Genomic DNA, 15,500 nt, shown 5'->3' with positions numbered 1-15,500 from the left:
GTATTTGGAGTAGTGCCTATAAAATTACTTATACTTTTAAAAATAATGGTTATTTATTGGTATATATATGGTTCTATGAAGAACTTTTGCAAAAAAGATTCTTTATAGTAGATTAAAAAAAAAAAGTTATTAAATTGTTCTTCACACTAAGAGAAAAAAAAAATTATTTAGGGACCCAAAAAAGGTTCTTGATTTTTAAGAATATAACTGACTGTTGTTCCATGTTGATATGCTCTCCTTCTTCTCACATAATGACAATTTCAACTCAGTTTTTAAATATGAACCTACAAAACAACAAAAAGGTAAAAAAAATTTTTTTTTTAGATTTGTGGCCACTGAATCCTTTTGATCCTAAGGGTCTGGGCCGTATTAAGCATTCGGTGCTGGACACTGGGATGTATTGTATCATTTACAAGCATTGACACGACCATCTGTCAAAGCAACCAAGAACTTCTATGCATGTCCATGTGTTCATTTCAGGTCCTTGTAGTTTCTACCCCCTACAGACACCAAAGTCTGTCTGAGCCTAGTTATCTGTCATGTAATGATTTCATTGTTTCCTTTTTTAAAACACATGCTGTTCTATTCGGTAAACAGCATTATTATTCCAAAAACCAAGTGCACATTACATGTTTTTCTCAAATGTGTGGACGAATGCTCAAATAGTATGTGACTAATTACCTATTTGTTTTTAAATTAGCAGGCCAACGGAAGAAAATAGTAATGTTGATTGATCAATATTTGTGGGCCAGGAAAAGCCTTTAGAAAATATTAATAAAAGGACTGCATACAGTCAGTCATACAATTATACATGAAGATCTATGGGATATTGCTCAAAGAGATGTTTAAATAGAGTGCTGAAATTTATTTTACGCTCCTTACACCGTGTCTACACCGGACATGACAGTTGTCGTGTCGCACCGTGCTGCGCTGCAACAGCTTGAGGCTGTCTATACTGGATGTGACAAAGCAAAAATTTGAACTTTGTATCAGTATGTCATAAATAGAACGATGCATCAGTTTACTGTCGGGATTTGTCGTGTTCTGCCGCATCCAGTGTAGACGGCATTACTGACTATAATGGTTTCTATAGTATTTTGTCAGTTGCGCCACGCCGTGTCTGCACTGCACTGACAGCGTCCAGTGCAGACACGGTGTTATGTTAGGACTCCAAGAGATCTCAACAGTGTCTGTATAAAATATCAATAGTAATGTAGAAACTATGTATGTCCCGATCAGGTTTTTTGTGTCCCCGATCCGATCTGAGTTACTGAACATTGAGTATATGCCGATACAGAGTCCCGATTCAATACTTTTTTTTCACCTTTATTTGTATAGTGCTTTACAATACTGGTTGTGTCAAAGCAGCTACAGTGTCAAACAGGAAAATAGTTTGTCAATAATGCAAGAAGACAATAGCAGAGTCTTTTTTCCAGATACTTGCATATGCATAAAGGAATGTATGTTTGGTGCACACTTCAAGTACATTAAAGTTATTCAAATCAATCCAATGTATGCAGAGTTGTGCAGAGAGTAAAAGAAATATACAGTATATATGATGAATGTTTATGTATGTATATATATATATATATATATATATATATTTTTTTTTTACAGGATACACTCTCTTTATGTATAAATATGCACACAATGTATAAATGTTACAATGGTAGACTTTATAGACATTGTGTGTTCACAATTATGAATATGGGACTACTGATATAAACTTCTTGTATTTTATATGTTCAATTAGCAGAATAATTGCAACATAAAGTGGAGATAAGGTTAGAAAGCATGAAGCTCATGGTGTTAGAATGCCAGTCTGTTAATCAAGTCTAAATCAAGATGCAATCCATAACAACGCGTTATAACAACGATATCTCAGAAAGTCTGACATAAAATAAGGATCGGGCTGAGGAGAGTCGATACCGATTAGTTAAAAAAAAGAAGTTTGATCGGCCCCAATCCCGATCCTTGAGAATCCCGATCTCTAGTAGAAACTGATTTACTATTTTTCCCTTTAAATAATTATTTGTTTCTCTGACCAAATTGGGTTATTATCGTTAACTAAAACCAAAATTTTTATCTAAAACCATATAAACTAAATAAAAATGAACTAAAACTGAAATAATAAATATAAAAATACAAAAACACACAACAAAATGACTACAACTAAATACGAAAATCGAATAAAGTATAAAAAGAAAAACTTATTCAAAAGGTTTTTTTTTGGGGGGGGGGGGGGGATGCTCCAGTGGTAGTAAATGTTGTTTTGTTATTTTTTTCATTTGATAAAATGTACTTATTGTGAACATACACAAAACTCTTGGAGAGCCAAATTGAGCTTTTATTAAAGTTTATTAGTTTAGTTTAGATGAAGGGGTAGGTTTAAGGCTAAGTTTAGGTTTAGGATCAACACTGTAATGTAATAACATTGTGATATAATTACATGTAAGTTTAAGTACAATGCAACCAGGGACTGAAATTAACTTTCACTCACCAGCCAATTTGGCTACTAAATTTTTAAGTTACTGGATGTTGCTCAGAGATGCAAAACAGTACTGTGGCTGTGTTTGGAATGTTTTTTTGTTGTCGAAATAGCATAGAAATAGCTGATTTTTACCCGCATTTGGCAGGTTGGCGGGTGTTAATTTCAAACCCTGAATGTAACACAATAAGGACATTGTATCAAATGCTTGTTTTTCTTTTTTTAATGTACTATATATACATAGTAGTAAAAGAAACCTAATATAAAACTATTTGGTAAGTAAAGCTTAAAGGGGTCATATGATGCTTTTTAAAAGATCATTATTTGGTGTATTTGGTGTAACAGAATATGTTGACATGCTTTAATGTTCAAAAAACACATTCTTTTTCAAATACTGTACATTATTGTAGGTCCTCTATGCCCCGCCTCTCTCAAATGCTTCGTTTTCTATAAAGTCCCTCCTTCCAACAAATGCAGTCTGCTCTGATTGGCCAGACACAGTGATGAAGCTGGTATGTGTGCAGTACACAAGCCACGGTTAAGACAGCTGACTCCACTGTGATGTGACCCTCTCTCTCGCTCGCTCTCTCTCTGTCTCTCTCTCTCTCTCTCACTCACCCGCGCGCGCTGCTTCAACACTAACTGCGGTTACTGAAACCACGCCTTCTTTCTTTGCATGAACATTTGGGCCGCATTATGCTAATATTTCCACATAGTGAGGTAGATATGTGGGGGCGTGTTAGAACGAGCCGGTTTAGGGGGGCGTGGCAGAGTCTTAACTTTGATAAAGAATATCTCTTTGGTTTTGAGACTTTAGTCTTTGCAACTTCAGGGATCTTATCTATGCACAATCAGCTTGTAACACTCCAAAGAGAAAGGAAAACTTGAAATCGCATCATATGACCCCTTTAAATTAGCAGTCCTTATATATTTGCGACAGTAAATATGTCATAATTAGGTCATTAATTTAGAGCCACAACAAATGTGAATAAGAACACTAACCAGAGCACAGAGGAGATCTACAGCCTCTAAAACCAGTTCCTGGTGGCCAATGCGGACAATGCCCAGTTCCTCAAGGTCCTGATGTGAGATCTTCAGTAGCTGTTCTCCATTAATCTTTTCTCTCTCAAAGTTGTGCACATACGGTTGTAGGCTGTCATCCAGACCTAAACATTAAAAGAGCAAAGAGAAAATAAAAGAAATTAATAATTGTACTGAACAAGGATGCATTAAATTGATCAAAAGTGACAGTAAAGGCATAATGTTACCAAAGATTTCTATTCCAAATAAATGCTGCTTTGTTTTTTTAAACTTTCGATTCATTAAAGAAATCTGAAAAAAAAACAAAAAAAAAAAACATTACAGTCCCCTTAAAAAAACTATTAAAGGCTGGAAAACATTACATGACTTTTAAAATCTAAAAAAATCAGGGCAAAATTCTGTAGTGTATTCCAGCCTTAAAGGAATAGTTCACATCCAGAATAAAAATTTCCTGATAATTTACTCACCCCCATGTCATCCAAGATGTTCATGTCTTTCTGTCTTCAATAGCAAAGAAATTAAGGTTTTTGAGGAAAACATTCCAGGATTTTTCTTACACTGTACAAAATGATAAACGAAACACTTTTGTTTTTGCCCCCATTTTTTGATCTCCTTCGCATAGAGTTGATCAGGTTGTTGATTGTGGCCTGTGTTGGTCCACAATCTTCCATCTTCAATGGCTGTGTGGAGTTGCTGGATATTGGCAGGAACTGGAACACACTGTTGTATACGACGATCCAGAGCATCCCAAACATGCTCAATGCGTGACATGTCCAGTGAGTATGCTGGCCATGCAAGGACTGGGATGTTTTCAGCTTCCAGGAATTGTGTACAGATCCTTGCAACATGGGGCCATGCATTATCATGCTGCAACATGAGGTGATGGTCGTGGATGAATGGCACAACAATGGGCCTCAGGATCTCGTCACGGTATCTCTGTGCATTCAGAATGCCATCAATAAAATGCGCCTGTGTTCGTTGTCCATAACAAATGCCTACCCATACCACAACCCCCCCGCCACCATGGGCCACTCGATCCACAACGCTGACATCAGCAAACCGCTCACCCACACGACGCCATACACGCTGTCTGCCATCTGCCCTGTACAGTGAAAACTGGGATTCATCCGTGAAGAGAACACCTCTCCAGAGTGCCAGATGCCATCGAATATGAGCATTTGCCCACTCAAGTCGGTTACGACGACAAACTGCAGTCAGGTCGAGACCCCGATGAGGACGACAAGCATGCAGATGAGCTTCCCTGAGACGGTTTCTGACAGTTTGTGCAGAAATTCTTTGGTTATGCAAACCGATTGTTGCAGCAGCTGTCCGGTTGGCTGGTTTCAGACGATCTTGCAGGTGAAGATACTGGATGTGGAAGTCTTGGGCTGGTGTGGTTACACGTGGTCTTCGTTTGTGAGGCCAGTTGGATGTACTGCCAAATTCTCTGAAACGCCTTTGGAGACGGCTTATGGTAGAGAAATTAACATTCAATTCACGGGCAACAGCTCTGGTGGACATTCCTGCAGTCAGCATGCCAATTGCACACTCCCTCAAAACTTGCGACATCTGTGGCATTGTGCTGTGTGATAAAACTGCACATTTTAGAGTGGCCTTTTATTGTGGCCAGCCTAAGGCACACCTGTGCAATAATCATGCTGTCTAATCAGCATCTTGATATGCCACACCTGTGAGGTGGATGGATTATCTCGGCAAATGAGAAGTGCTCACTAACACAGATTTAGACAGATTTGTGAACAAAATTTGAGAGAAATAGGCCTTTTGTGTACATAGAAAAAGTCTTAGATCTTTGAGTTCAACTCATGAAAAATGGGGGCAAAAACAAAAGTGTTGCGTTTATAATTTTGTTCAGTGTATAATGGACTTCAATGGTGGCCAACGGATCCAACAGAAAGGTCAAAATTGCAGTTTCAATGCAGCTTCAAAGGACTCTACACGATCACAGCTGAGGAATAGGGGTCTTATCTAGCGAAACGATTGGTCATATTCTAAAAAAAAAATGTATATACTTTTTTAATCACAAATGCACATCTTTCACGCATGACGTCATCACGTTGGAAAGGTCACACACGGTTAGCTCTTCATCTGTATATACCGGTTCAGAAAGGTAGGGTAGGGCGGAAAAACTAATTTTCTCCTCCAACTTTAAACGTCCGACATCATTGTTTTACCTTTTACTGTAAAGGGCATTTGACTTTCTTTGCACGTTCGCTTGTAAACACTGGGTCGGTACTTCCGCCTACGTCCTACGTGTGACCTTTCCAACATGACTACGTAATGCGTGAAGTTGAGCTAGTGCAAGACGAGCATTTGTGGTTAAAAAGTATGTACATTTGTATTTTTTTTTTAAAGGTGACACATCATGAAAATCTGACTTTTCCAGGTTTTAAGTGTTATAATCAGGTTCCTGGTGCATCTACCAACCAAGGAAACGTGAAAAAGATTAACCCAGTAACTTTGTTTAGGTAAGCCTTTTTCTGCAAGCATCTGAGAAAAAGAGCGTGTCTGATTTTGAAAACCTTATATCTTAAGTTTAAACTCATATGGTTTAAAACGCATGATTTCAGACCGATAAACATGATAATCAGAACCAAAACCGATGTTTTTAGCGGGGGCGGGGAGCAGCAACTCATTTGCATTTAAAGACACAGGCCCGAAAAACAGCTTGTTTCTGCTTCCACTCAAAATAGGCATTTTCAAAATTATATAATAAATGATCTGTGGAGTATTTTGAGCTGAAACTTCACAGACACATTCTGGGGACACCAGAGACTTATATTACATATTGTAAAAAGGGGCATAATATGTCACCTTTAAGAAAATGACAGATCGTTTCGCTAGATAAGACCTTATACCTCTGCTGGGATGAAGCTGCATTGAAAATGCAATTTGGACCTTCAATCCGTTGTCCACCACATGGAGAAAAATCCTGGAATGTTTTCCTCAAAAACCATAATTTCTTTGCAACTGAGGAAAGAAAGTCATGAACATCTTGGATGGCATGGGGGTGAGTCAATTTTCAGGAAATTTTTATTCTGGAAGTGAACTAATCCTTTAAGAAGCACAACTGTTTTCAACATTGATAATAATCAGAAATGTTTTTTTGAGCAGCAAATCAGAATATTAGAATGATTTCTGAAGGATCATGTGACACTGAAGACTGGAGTAATGATGCTGAAAATTTAGCTTTGCATCACAGGAATAAATCACATTTGAAAACATATTCAAATAGAAAATATTTCACAATATTAGTTTTTACAGTATTTTTGATCAAATAAATGCAGTTTGGTGAGCATAAGACTTTTATTTTTTTCAAAAACATGAAAAAATGATCTTACCAACCCAAAACTTTTGAACAGTCGAATATGTAAAATAAATACATAATACATGTAGGAACAAAGCACTTCTCTAGAAACGTGCTTCCTTTCTGCACTGCAACAGGTGTGTATAGAGCTTCCAGACACCATAAACATCATGTTGTTTCCACCTGCCTGAGTGTGTACATGTGTGTGTGTCAAGCTGGTTAAACAATTGACATGTTTTGTTGTTTTTGCAAAGGGTCGACTATAATTACAGCAAACCTACTAACTCACAGAAAGTACACCTCAAAGGAAACTAATGTCAGCAGACTGGTTTAGCTGGATTCTTCAGGGCTTTTTTATGCCTTGCTCAGTTTTTTTTACGCATAGATCTGTTTGGAAACGCTTATGTATTTCCCTGCTTCTGTTTCCTTTTGATGTAAAGCACGTGAAACTCGGTTACAAGGATTTGCTGAGCTAGCTAGGAACTTACGTCGGACTCTTGACATGTTGACAAGACCGTCCTACACCCACCCATATACACAATGCACTCAGTCACCCAGGCTGCACCAGCAGTGAAGGATGGTCCTGTGGGACGAGGGGGATGGGTGTTCACCCGGTCAAAGGCACTACAGAAAGAGCAGCTGCGAAGGTCTGGCCCGATGCCCTCGGACTCAACGGCTTGACAGGCCAGACAAAATCAGTGACCTTAAAATTCAATACACAGTCCACCTCCATTTATCTTTGGAAACTCAAACAAAGTTGAGGCTTTGCTATATCAGTGAACAATTCCTTTGAAGAAAGCTGGTAACCAAACTCTTTTGGTTACCATTGTCATCCATTGTATGAAAAAGAAAGTCATACACTGCAAAAATATACGCTCTTTTGTCTTGTTTCCAGCCAAAATATCTAAAAATTCTTAAATCAAGAAGGATTTTCTAGACAAGTAAAAATTATTCTGACAAGCAAAATAGTCTGCCAATGGGGTAAACAAAATAATATTTTTTTAAACAGAAAACAAGATTATTTTGCTTACCCCATTGGCAGATTATTTAGCTTGTTTCAAGCAAAAACTCACTTAATTTTGACTTGTTTTTTCTGAAAACAAGACAATAATTTTTACTTGTCTAGAAAATCCTTCTTGATTTAAGAATCGTTTGATATTTTGGCTGGAAACAAGACGAAAAATCTAAGCTAGAAAAGCATTTTTTGCAGTGTACAGGTTTGAAGCAACATGATGGTGAATAAATGATGACAGAATTTTCATTTTTGGGTGAACTATCCCGTTTATATGTAATTTCATAATTCTGTTGTTTCATGGTTAAAGTGTACTGCTGAATGTACTGACAAGCATTTATGGTGAACTAAAATATATTTTAATGTAAATTCTATTGAATGTTGTATTAAAATATATTTATAATTACACATTTGTAATGATGAAGTTGTATATTAACTTTAAATGCAATATCGAATAACATGCTACAGTAAAATTATCATCAGTCTTTTACACGTGCTTTAGTCAACACATTAAAATAAGTTTGCTTTTTTAAAGCATGACAAAAGATAAAAAAATAATGATTTAAAATGTACTTTAATTTTACATTATTACAATGCACTTAACTACTTAAGTGTGTTAAGAAACATGGTTATGAAAGTGTCTCACTTTAAGCACTCCAGTAATATTAGATATCATTAAGTACTTCTTCTTTTTTCATGTTATGATTTAAAATACAATACAGGTGTACATTCAGTACAGTTAAGCGCACTTCCTTTTCACAAGGGTTAACATTGACAATGGACATTAACTGTTAGAATACAGTGGCATAGTGTTTCAGTTAGAATTGTTGATACTAATACCAGTGAAATGTTACAGTAAACACTACTAGGATATTGAATAAAGTCTTTCAAATAAATAAGTCAATGTTAATATTTAAATAAATACAAAAATATTAACTAATTAAATCACAATGGTATGTAGCCATAAAAGTATTTGTAAATGAATAAAGCTCCAGACAAGCTTTTAAGTAATTGTTCAAGTAAACAGTAATAAAAAAACAGGAAATTAATTGCGAATTAAGAATTAAGGATGTAAATATTATAAATATTTTAAAGCTCTGTAATTCTTAATAAATCATAAACAAAACAATCTGGTAATTTGCAGTTAAGATCAGGCTTTCGACTATAATGCAATGTTGAATGGCTTTAATTACTAATTTTATCCCTAGAAAATAAATAAATAAATAAATTTTATTTAATAGAGGCTTTGGCTTCATTCATAGTACTTAGCAAAAAGAAGCCATTAAAAAAAATTATATTATATATTTAAAATACTGCCTTTATGTTTTTTCCACGTTAATTTGGAGATTCAACGAGAAAATATGTTTATGATTACAAATTTTGGATGTGTATGTTTTTTTTTAATCGAATGACTAAAACATTTATGGTTAACAGTTACTTAAACATTTTAAATTTCATCTCAGCTCTAGTGATTCATTGTGTGGTTTAGTTTTAATCACAAAACTCTTTGAACCAAACCAAAAACACATTCACAAAAATACATTCGGAGCCTAGGCCCCTAAAAAACTCCGGTCACAATTCTGCCACCTGTGTTGCCAAGAAAGCTCTGCAGTTTAACTGTTACATTGGAATGCAGATCCACTGCCAAGCACCTGTAAGCACAACTGAGATTACACCAAAACACAATGTCTCCAAGGACATAATCTTTACAATACACACACATACAATTGTACACTGTACATTTGGGGAAGTCGTGGCCTAATGGTTAGAGAGTTGGACGCGTAACCCAAAGGTTGCGGGTTCGAGTCTCGTACCGGCAGGGATTGTAGGTGGGGTGAGGGGAGGTGCCCTTGAGCAAGGCACCAAACCCCCAACTGCTCCCCGGGCGCTGCAGCAAAAATGGCTGCCCACTGCTCCAGGTGTGTGTTCACGGTGTGTGTGTATTCACGGTGTGAGTGTGTTCACTGCTGTGTGTGTACAACACACACGGGCGCCGCAGCAAAAATGGCTGCCCACTGCTCCAGGTGTGTGTTCACGGTGTGTGTGTGTTCACTGCTGTGTGTGTGTGCACTTTGGATGGGATAAATGCAGAGCACTAATTCCGAGTATGGGTTATTAAAAAAATAATACAATACAAAATCCTAGAGTATCAGTGTATACAATGAGGTGAACAAAGAGAGTATGTGAAATGTTTCACTGCTTTAAAAAAACTGTTTCCAACAGCACTAAGGATACATACCTGTAACTCAAAACTTCTATTTCAACAGTTAAACCTGAGCGCAGCAATAAAAAATTTTGAAAAAATAATCTTGGAAGAAGAGTGTCTACAACATAAAGCAACATGAAGCAAAACTAACCTCATTAAAATGTACTGATTATCTATACATTTTAAAGAGGTTAGTTTTGCTTCATGTTGCTTTTACACATCTATGCAAAAGTGCATTTAGAGCTCTGCCTTTTAAAAGAGGATATTTTTACATACAGTAATTTAATGAACTGATAATCCTAGCGCTTCATTTATACAGATGAAGCACAGATGCTAAATGTGAACATATGACTGTTTCTGAAATGTTCCTATAAAATGTCAGTATGCACAAAAATGCAAATGCATCTTTCTTTATAAATCGCAATTCATCCAAAATTCAAGAGCAATTTGTACAAATGCATCACCTCCCCCTACAGAACACTCACAAATATCTCTTTATCATTCAGAAGTACAACATTCATCATTAATGGGCAAGGAAATTCAAGTGTGCTTTCGGAAAACGTTTATCCAGTCGGCATATATTAATATAATTTTTAAGAAATCTTTAATAAAAATGAATGATCAAGAGCAGTTAAATGCTACTCATTTGCATGTATAATTATAAGAATACATATTTATTTCTATATTTTAAGAATCAATGTAAAATTAATTGAATTACTGGTATATGAGTAGCAGACAGTTTGTTACGTACCCGGTCCATGAACTTCCGTCTGCTAGCCATCAGAGGTCCCCCTTTCCATTTTCATTGACTCTCGCACTACACACTGTTGCATATCACCCCGGACTACATATCCCATCATTCATTGCACTGATTGCACACAGCTGTTTCACTGATTGCACACAGCACTGATTGCACACAGCTGTTTCATATCACTCACTCACTATTTAACACTCACTCTGATCCCTTCCCGGTGGCCGAGTATTGTTTAGCACTTATCGTTTGATAGCTACTCTACAGAGCCCTTGTGAGTTTGCCCTGCCCTGCCCTAGCCTAGCCTAGCCTAGCCTAGCCTTTTCTTGTCTGTTTTCTCGGTTTCTGATCCTTGCCTGTTTTCCTGGATTTATCACTTTAGTCTTGCCCCTTTGATTCTGTTCGCCGTTCGTTGACCTTCGCTAGCCCTAGGATTATTCTTGTGTCTTGTCCACCATATACCTGTTTGCCATTGTTCGACCCTGCCTGTGTTTCCGACCTCTCTGCTGTAAGTAAAGCTTGCACATGGAGCCGCACGTCTCACGTCTGGTCAGCCCCGTTACACAGTTAGTATAAATAGTGATCCTGGTGAGAATCCCACTGCAGAGATTTTGGCCTAAAAATCTCTATTACTAAAAACCACATAGCTGAACTACGTTTTTTTTATCTCTACAGTTTCTTTTGTCTGAGACTTGTTAAAGTATCATGTTTCTGATCAAAACTGGATAATTTCACAGTTGGCTCAGTCTATAATCATGTTTTTGCAAACCTCGCTCTTGCTCTAACAGACTTTAATGTGATCACTGATAAACCCAACACCTTGTGCTCTGAAACTAAAACCTGCACATCTGTTCTAACAGGATGTGCCCCCAGCTCTCTGTACAATCCTTCCCAAAGCCTTCTCTGCAAGTCTCATAGCGCATGTCTCGTTCACACAGGTCCCATGTTAACAGAATGGCAGGCTGTGGTTCTCAGGGGTTTGATTACATGAGAGAGAAAGCCCTTCCACCATCCAGAATGAAGGGCCTCCCAGTGGGAGTCTGACCTCCCTCTACACACATACTCTGTGTCCTCATATGCAGCGTGCACAATAGCCACTGCCACTGGAACTCTTGATCGTTCTATTGAGACTTCCAGTAAACCTGTGAGGATTGAAGGAATGTCCATTGTTTTTGGGCGGTCACCCTTTTGTGGGAATTCCACAATGGTGCACAATCTCGACAGACATTTGTTATTGTGAAGGCAATAATTAGAAAAAAATGCTTTGTGTGTGAAACCTCTCATTAGTTGCAACAACCAAATGAGTAAACAGAGCACAGCAGAGGTATGGTTAGTGTAAAAAATTATAATAAATCAAATAAAATATGTATGTGCTGTGTGGTAAATTCTAGGGCTGCATGATTATGGTTAAACTGTTAATCATATGTTGCTCAAAAATATAATCATTAATATTCAATCACAATTTCATTAGAATTATTGCACTTTCACATAAGCACAAATTAAAGGTAGGGTAGGCGATTTCGGAAAGGCTAGCAATAGCTATAGCATAAGATCCCACCCTCCCTGCAAATCACTCTCCAGAGCCACGCCTCCTCCAAAACACATGAACACACTCAGGCAGACCAGAGTTTAACCAGCGACACGATGATGTTGGTGGAGGGTTGAATGCAACGCTGTCAGATTTCCTCATGTCTTATTCACTGGTGAGAAAACATTTCAGTACAAAGCGCATTATATTACAATAATAACGCCTTCCATTCTCGCTCGGTCTGTAATAGCGTAATGGATTGCGCTGATGACGTATCATGTCTGTGCAAACAGGGTGCACGGAACAAATACATGCGTCGACAGGTAGGTAAGACCTATCGGAGCCCTCGGACCGAGGGATATGATTGGATGAACATTTTATGGTCCTACGCCTTCCACAAATAATATAAGAACATATTTAGACCACTTAACATGATTGCTATTGGGATGTGAAGAGACTTTCAACAAGCATAACAAAACATGCTTTTGAACCAAAAAACCTACCCTGCCTTTAAGAGAACAATCAACTCTAAAGCTTGCAGATTTAGTCGCCGCAAACATCTGCATGAAAGAAAACTGATTTTCATTTGTGACCCTGGACCAAAAAACCAGTCTTAAGTCGCTGGGGTATATTTTTAGCAATAGCCAAAAAAACATTGTATGGGTCAAAATTATTGATTTTTCTTTTATGCCAAAAATCATTAGGATATTAAGTAAAGATCATGTTCCATGAAAATATTTTGTAAATTTCCTGCCGTAAATATATCAAAACTTAATTTTTTATTAGTAATATGCATTGCTAAGAACTTCATTTGGACAAATTTAAAGGGTATTTTCTCAGTATTTCGATTTTTTTGCACCCTCAGATTCCAGATTTTCAAATAGCTGTATCTCGACCAAATATTGTCCGATCCTAACAAACCATACATCAATGGAAAGCTTATTTATCCAGCTTTCAGATTATGTATAAATCTACATTTCAAAAAATTTACCCTTATGACTGGTTTGTGGTTGAGGGTCACATTTGAGCAAAATTGTTTGCCGGTGTTTTCAGATCATCATCGCTTCTTCCATAATATAGAGAGAGTGTGTGTGCATAGTTGCCAGGTTGGGAAGATTAAGTACACCACTGGACAGAAAATGTACCCATTTAAGAGAAGGCTCTGAAGGCTAAACTTGTGGAGACTTTTTAGTGCAAGATAACACAAATGCCAAATTAAAATGAAACATTTTAAGGATAAATAACCAGTGGGCAAATATCTCAGACGATTAATAAAACGAGAGAAGCAGAAATCGTGATCACAATTATAATATGATTTATTGTGCAAGTAAATTCTGTTTGTCAAGATATGCTACCTCCTAAAAATGTAAGGATCTAGAGATTCTCAATACGGAACTAAGATTATTCAATAAACCCCATTCATTTTTTATAATCATAACTTTCTCTCCTGCTTTCTTCTTCCTTGGCTTTCTCTCAGTCTGATAGAAGACTTTTAGTAAATACAGTTTTGTATACCAGACAAAGCACTGATTTTTGGTATCACACAAGACTTGCTGTTAACTGGTTTAGGGTATCAGACAAACCAGATATCTTCACAGGATCTGGTAAAGAGACTGGATCCAATATTCCTGCCGTTGAGATTCAATCTAACAAAATCAGGGTGATAACATCAGTCACTTGTATTAATTGGATTGGATCTGATTTGCAAATTTGCCTGCAGTTCAGCTGAAGAAATCCACACAGAAAAGCAGTTGGATAAGTTTTTTTCACCCCTCATTGTTGAAACGAGAGGCAAGAGGGATAAAAAGCTTTTAAAATGACAGGTTTCAAGAAGATGCTCTGGGCCAAATGGCTGCTTTTGCTATACTGTTTGTCGTTTTAGACTTGATGGAAAAGAACAGGAAAAGTCCTTCAGGGACAGGAAACTTAAAGGGTTAGTTCACCCAAAAATGAAAATTAGCCCATAAATTACTCACCCTCAAGTCATCCTAGGTGAATATGACTTTCTTCTTTCAGACGAATCCAGTTGGAGTTATATAAAAAATTGTCTTTGATCATTCAAGCTTTTTAATACCACTCAGCAGGTGTTGCATGCATCAGTCCAAAATAAGTTAAATAAAAAGCGCCCATCCATTAAAAAAGAATAAGAAAAATATCCATATTCAAAAGGTAATAATCACTTTAATGTAGCTTGCACCAACAGTTGTACACGGAAGCAGCTTCGGGAGCATGATGTATGAGGTCGGCATTGCGCATGTGCCGGAGAGTCTCGTGAAAACGAGACTCTCAACAGAAGAGTCAACAGAAGAGACAGACGCCTGCACGTGAGTGTCCTGCGTAATACTTGGTTATAGATCTGCTGTTGGAATTATTACTTGCTGCTAAGAAGGAATATTTAGTTTTCTGCCTATTTCTACGTTATATTTTTGATTGCACTTTCTGGTAATTATAATAACTGCCCTCGGCTAAGAAGGAGCGCGTGTAATTTAATTGCTCCCTTCCTGCGTTTAAGTGCGAACTGTAGTTTCGATTGGAGGAATTGCCCTGCTATAGACTATTGGCTGTGCTAATTAGAAGGCGGCCACAGCTGTTTTCACTTTAGTGTCTTAGACTGTGTATTTATCTGATGTCTGTGCGCTGACGTGGAAGCATCAGCGGAAGCGTTCAGGCCTCCTCGTGTGAAGACCAACGAATGTAAAGACCTGCGACTTTACCTGCGCGACTTCACCGAGCAACGAAATCGCCAAGGCACTTAAGTATATTTTTGCCCTTCCCTGCACACACTCTCCTTTTCTGTCCTCTCTTTTCCACCTCTATCATGTGTTTCCAAACCATTCCGGTTGTCTCTCGACAACGCTCTAAGGTCACACGCAGACGGCAACGCAATGTTGCTAACCTGCATCCTATCTCTACATCCTCTACTGCACCTCTTTCTTTGTCAACAAAGCAGACTTCATTTCTTCTTTTTCTTTAAACTCCATACTTAGCATATTGGGCTTGACTGAGACCTGGATTCGTCCAGAAGACTCGGCAACCCCAGCTGCTCTTTCGAACAATTTCTCTTTCTCTCATACCCCCCGTCAGGTTGGCCGGGGTGGGGGCACTGGTCCGCTCATTTCTAACAATTGGAAATACTCAACCCACTCTCC

General features: G+C 37.6%; 1 protein-coding gene across 1 annotated transcript in view; it reads right to left on the bottom strand.

The window, feature by feature from the left end:
- LOC107558354 (connector enhancer of kinase suppressor of ras 3) overlaps nucleotides 1–15,500 on the bottom strand; it is a 54,947-nt gene that overhangs the window by 26,404 nt on the left and 13,043 nt on the right. The window contains exon 2 of the mRNA XM_016242014.1: nucleotides 3,491–3,654. Within this exon, the coding sequence (XP_016097500.1) occupies nucleotides 3,491–3,654 (164 nt within the window). The remainder of the gene's footprint in view (nucleotides 1–3,490; nucleotides 3,655–15,500) is intronic.

This window comes from Sinocyclocheilus grahami, unplaced genomic scaffold (genome assembly GCF_001515645.1).
Source record: "Sinocyclocheilus grahami isolate Dianchi unplaced genomic scaffold, SAMN03320097.WGS_v1.1 scaffold642.1, whole genome shotgun sequence".
Lineage (NCBI taxonomy): Eukaryota > Metazoa > Chordata > Actinopteri > Cypriniformes > Cyprinidae > Sinocyclocheilus > Sinocyclocheilus grahami.
This window is presented reverse-complemented; position numbering and strand designations above follow the sequence as displayed.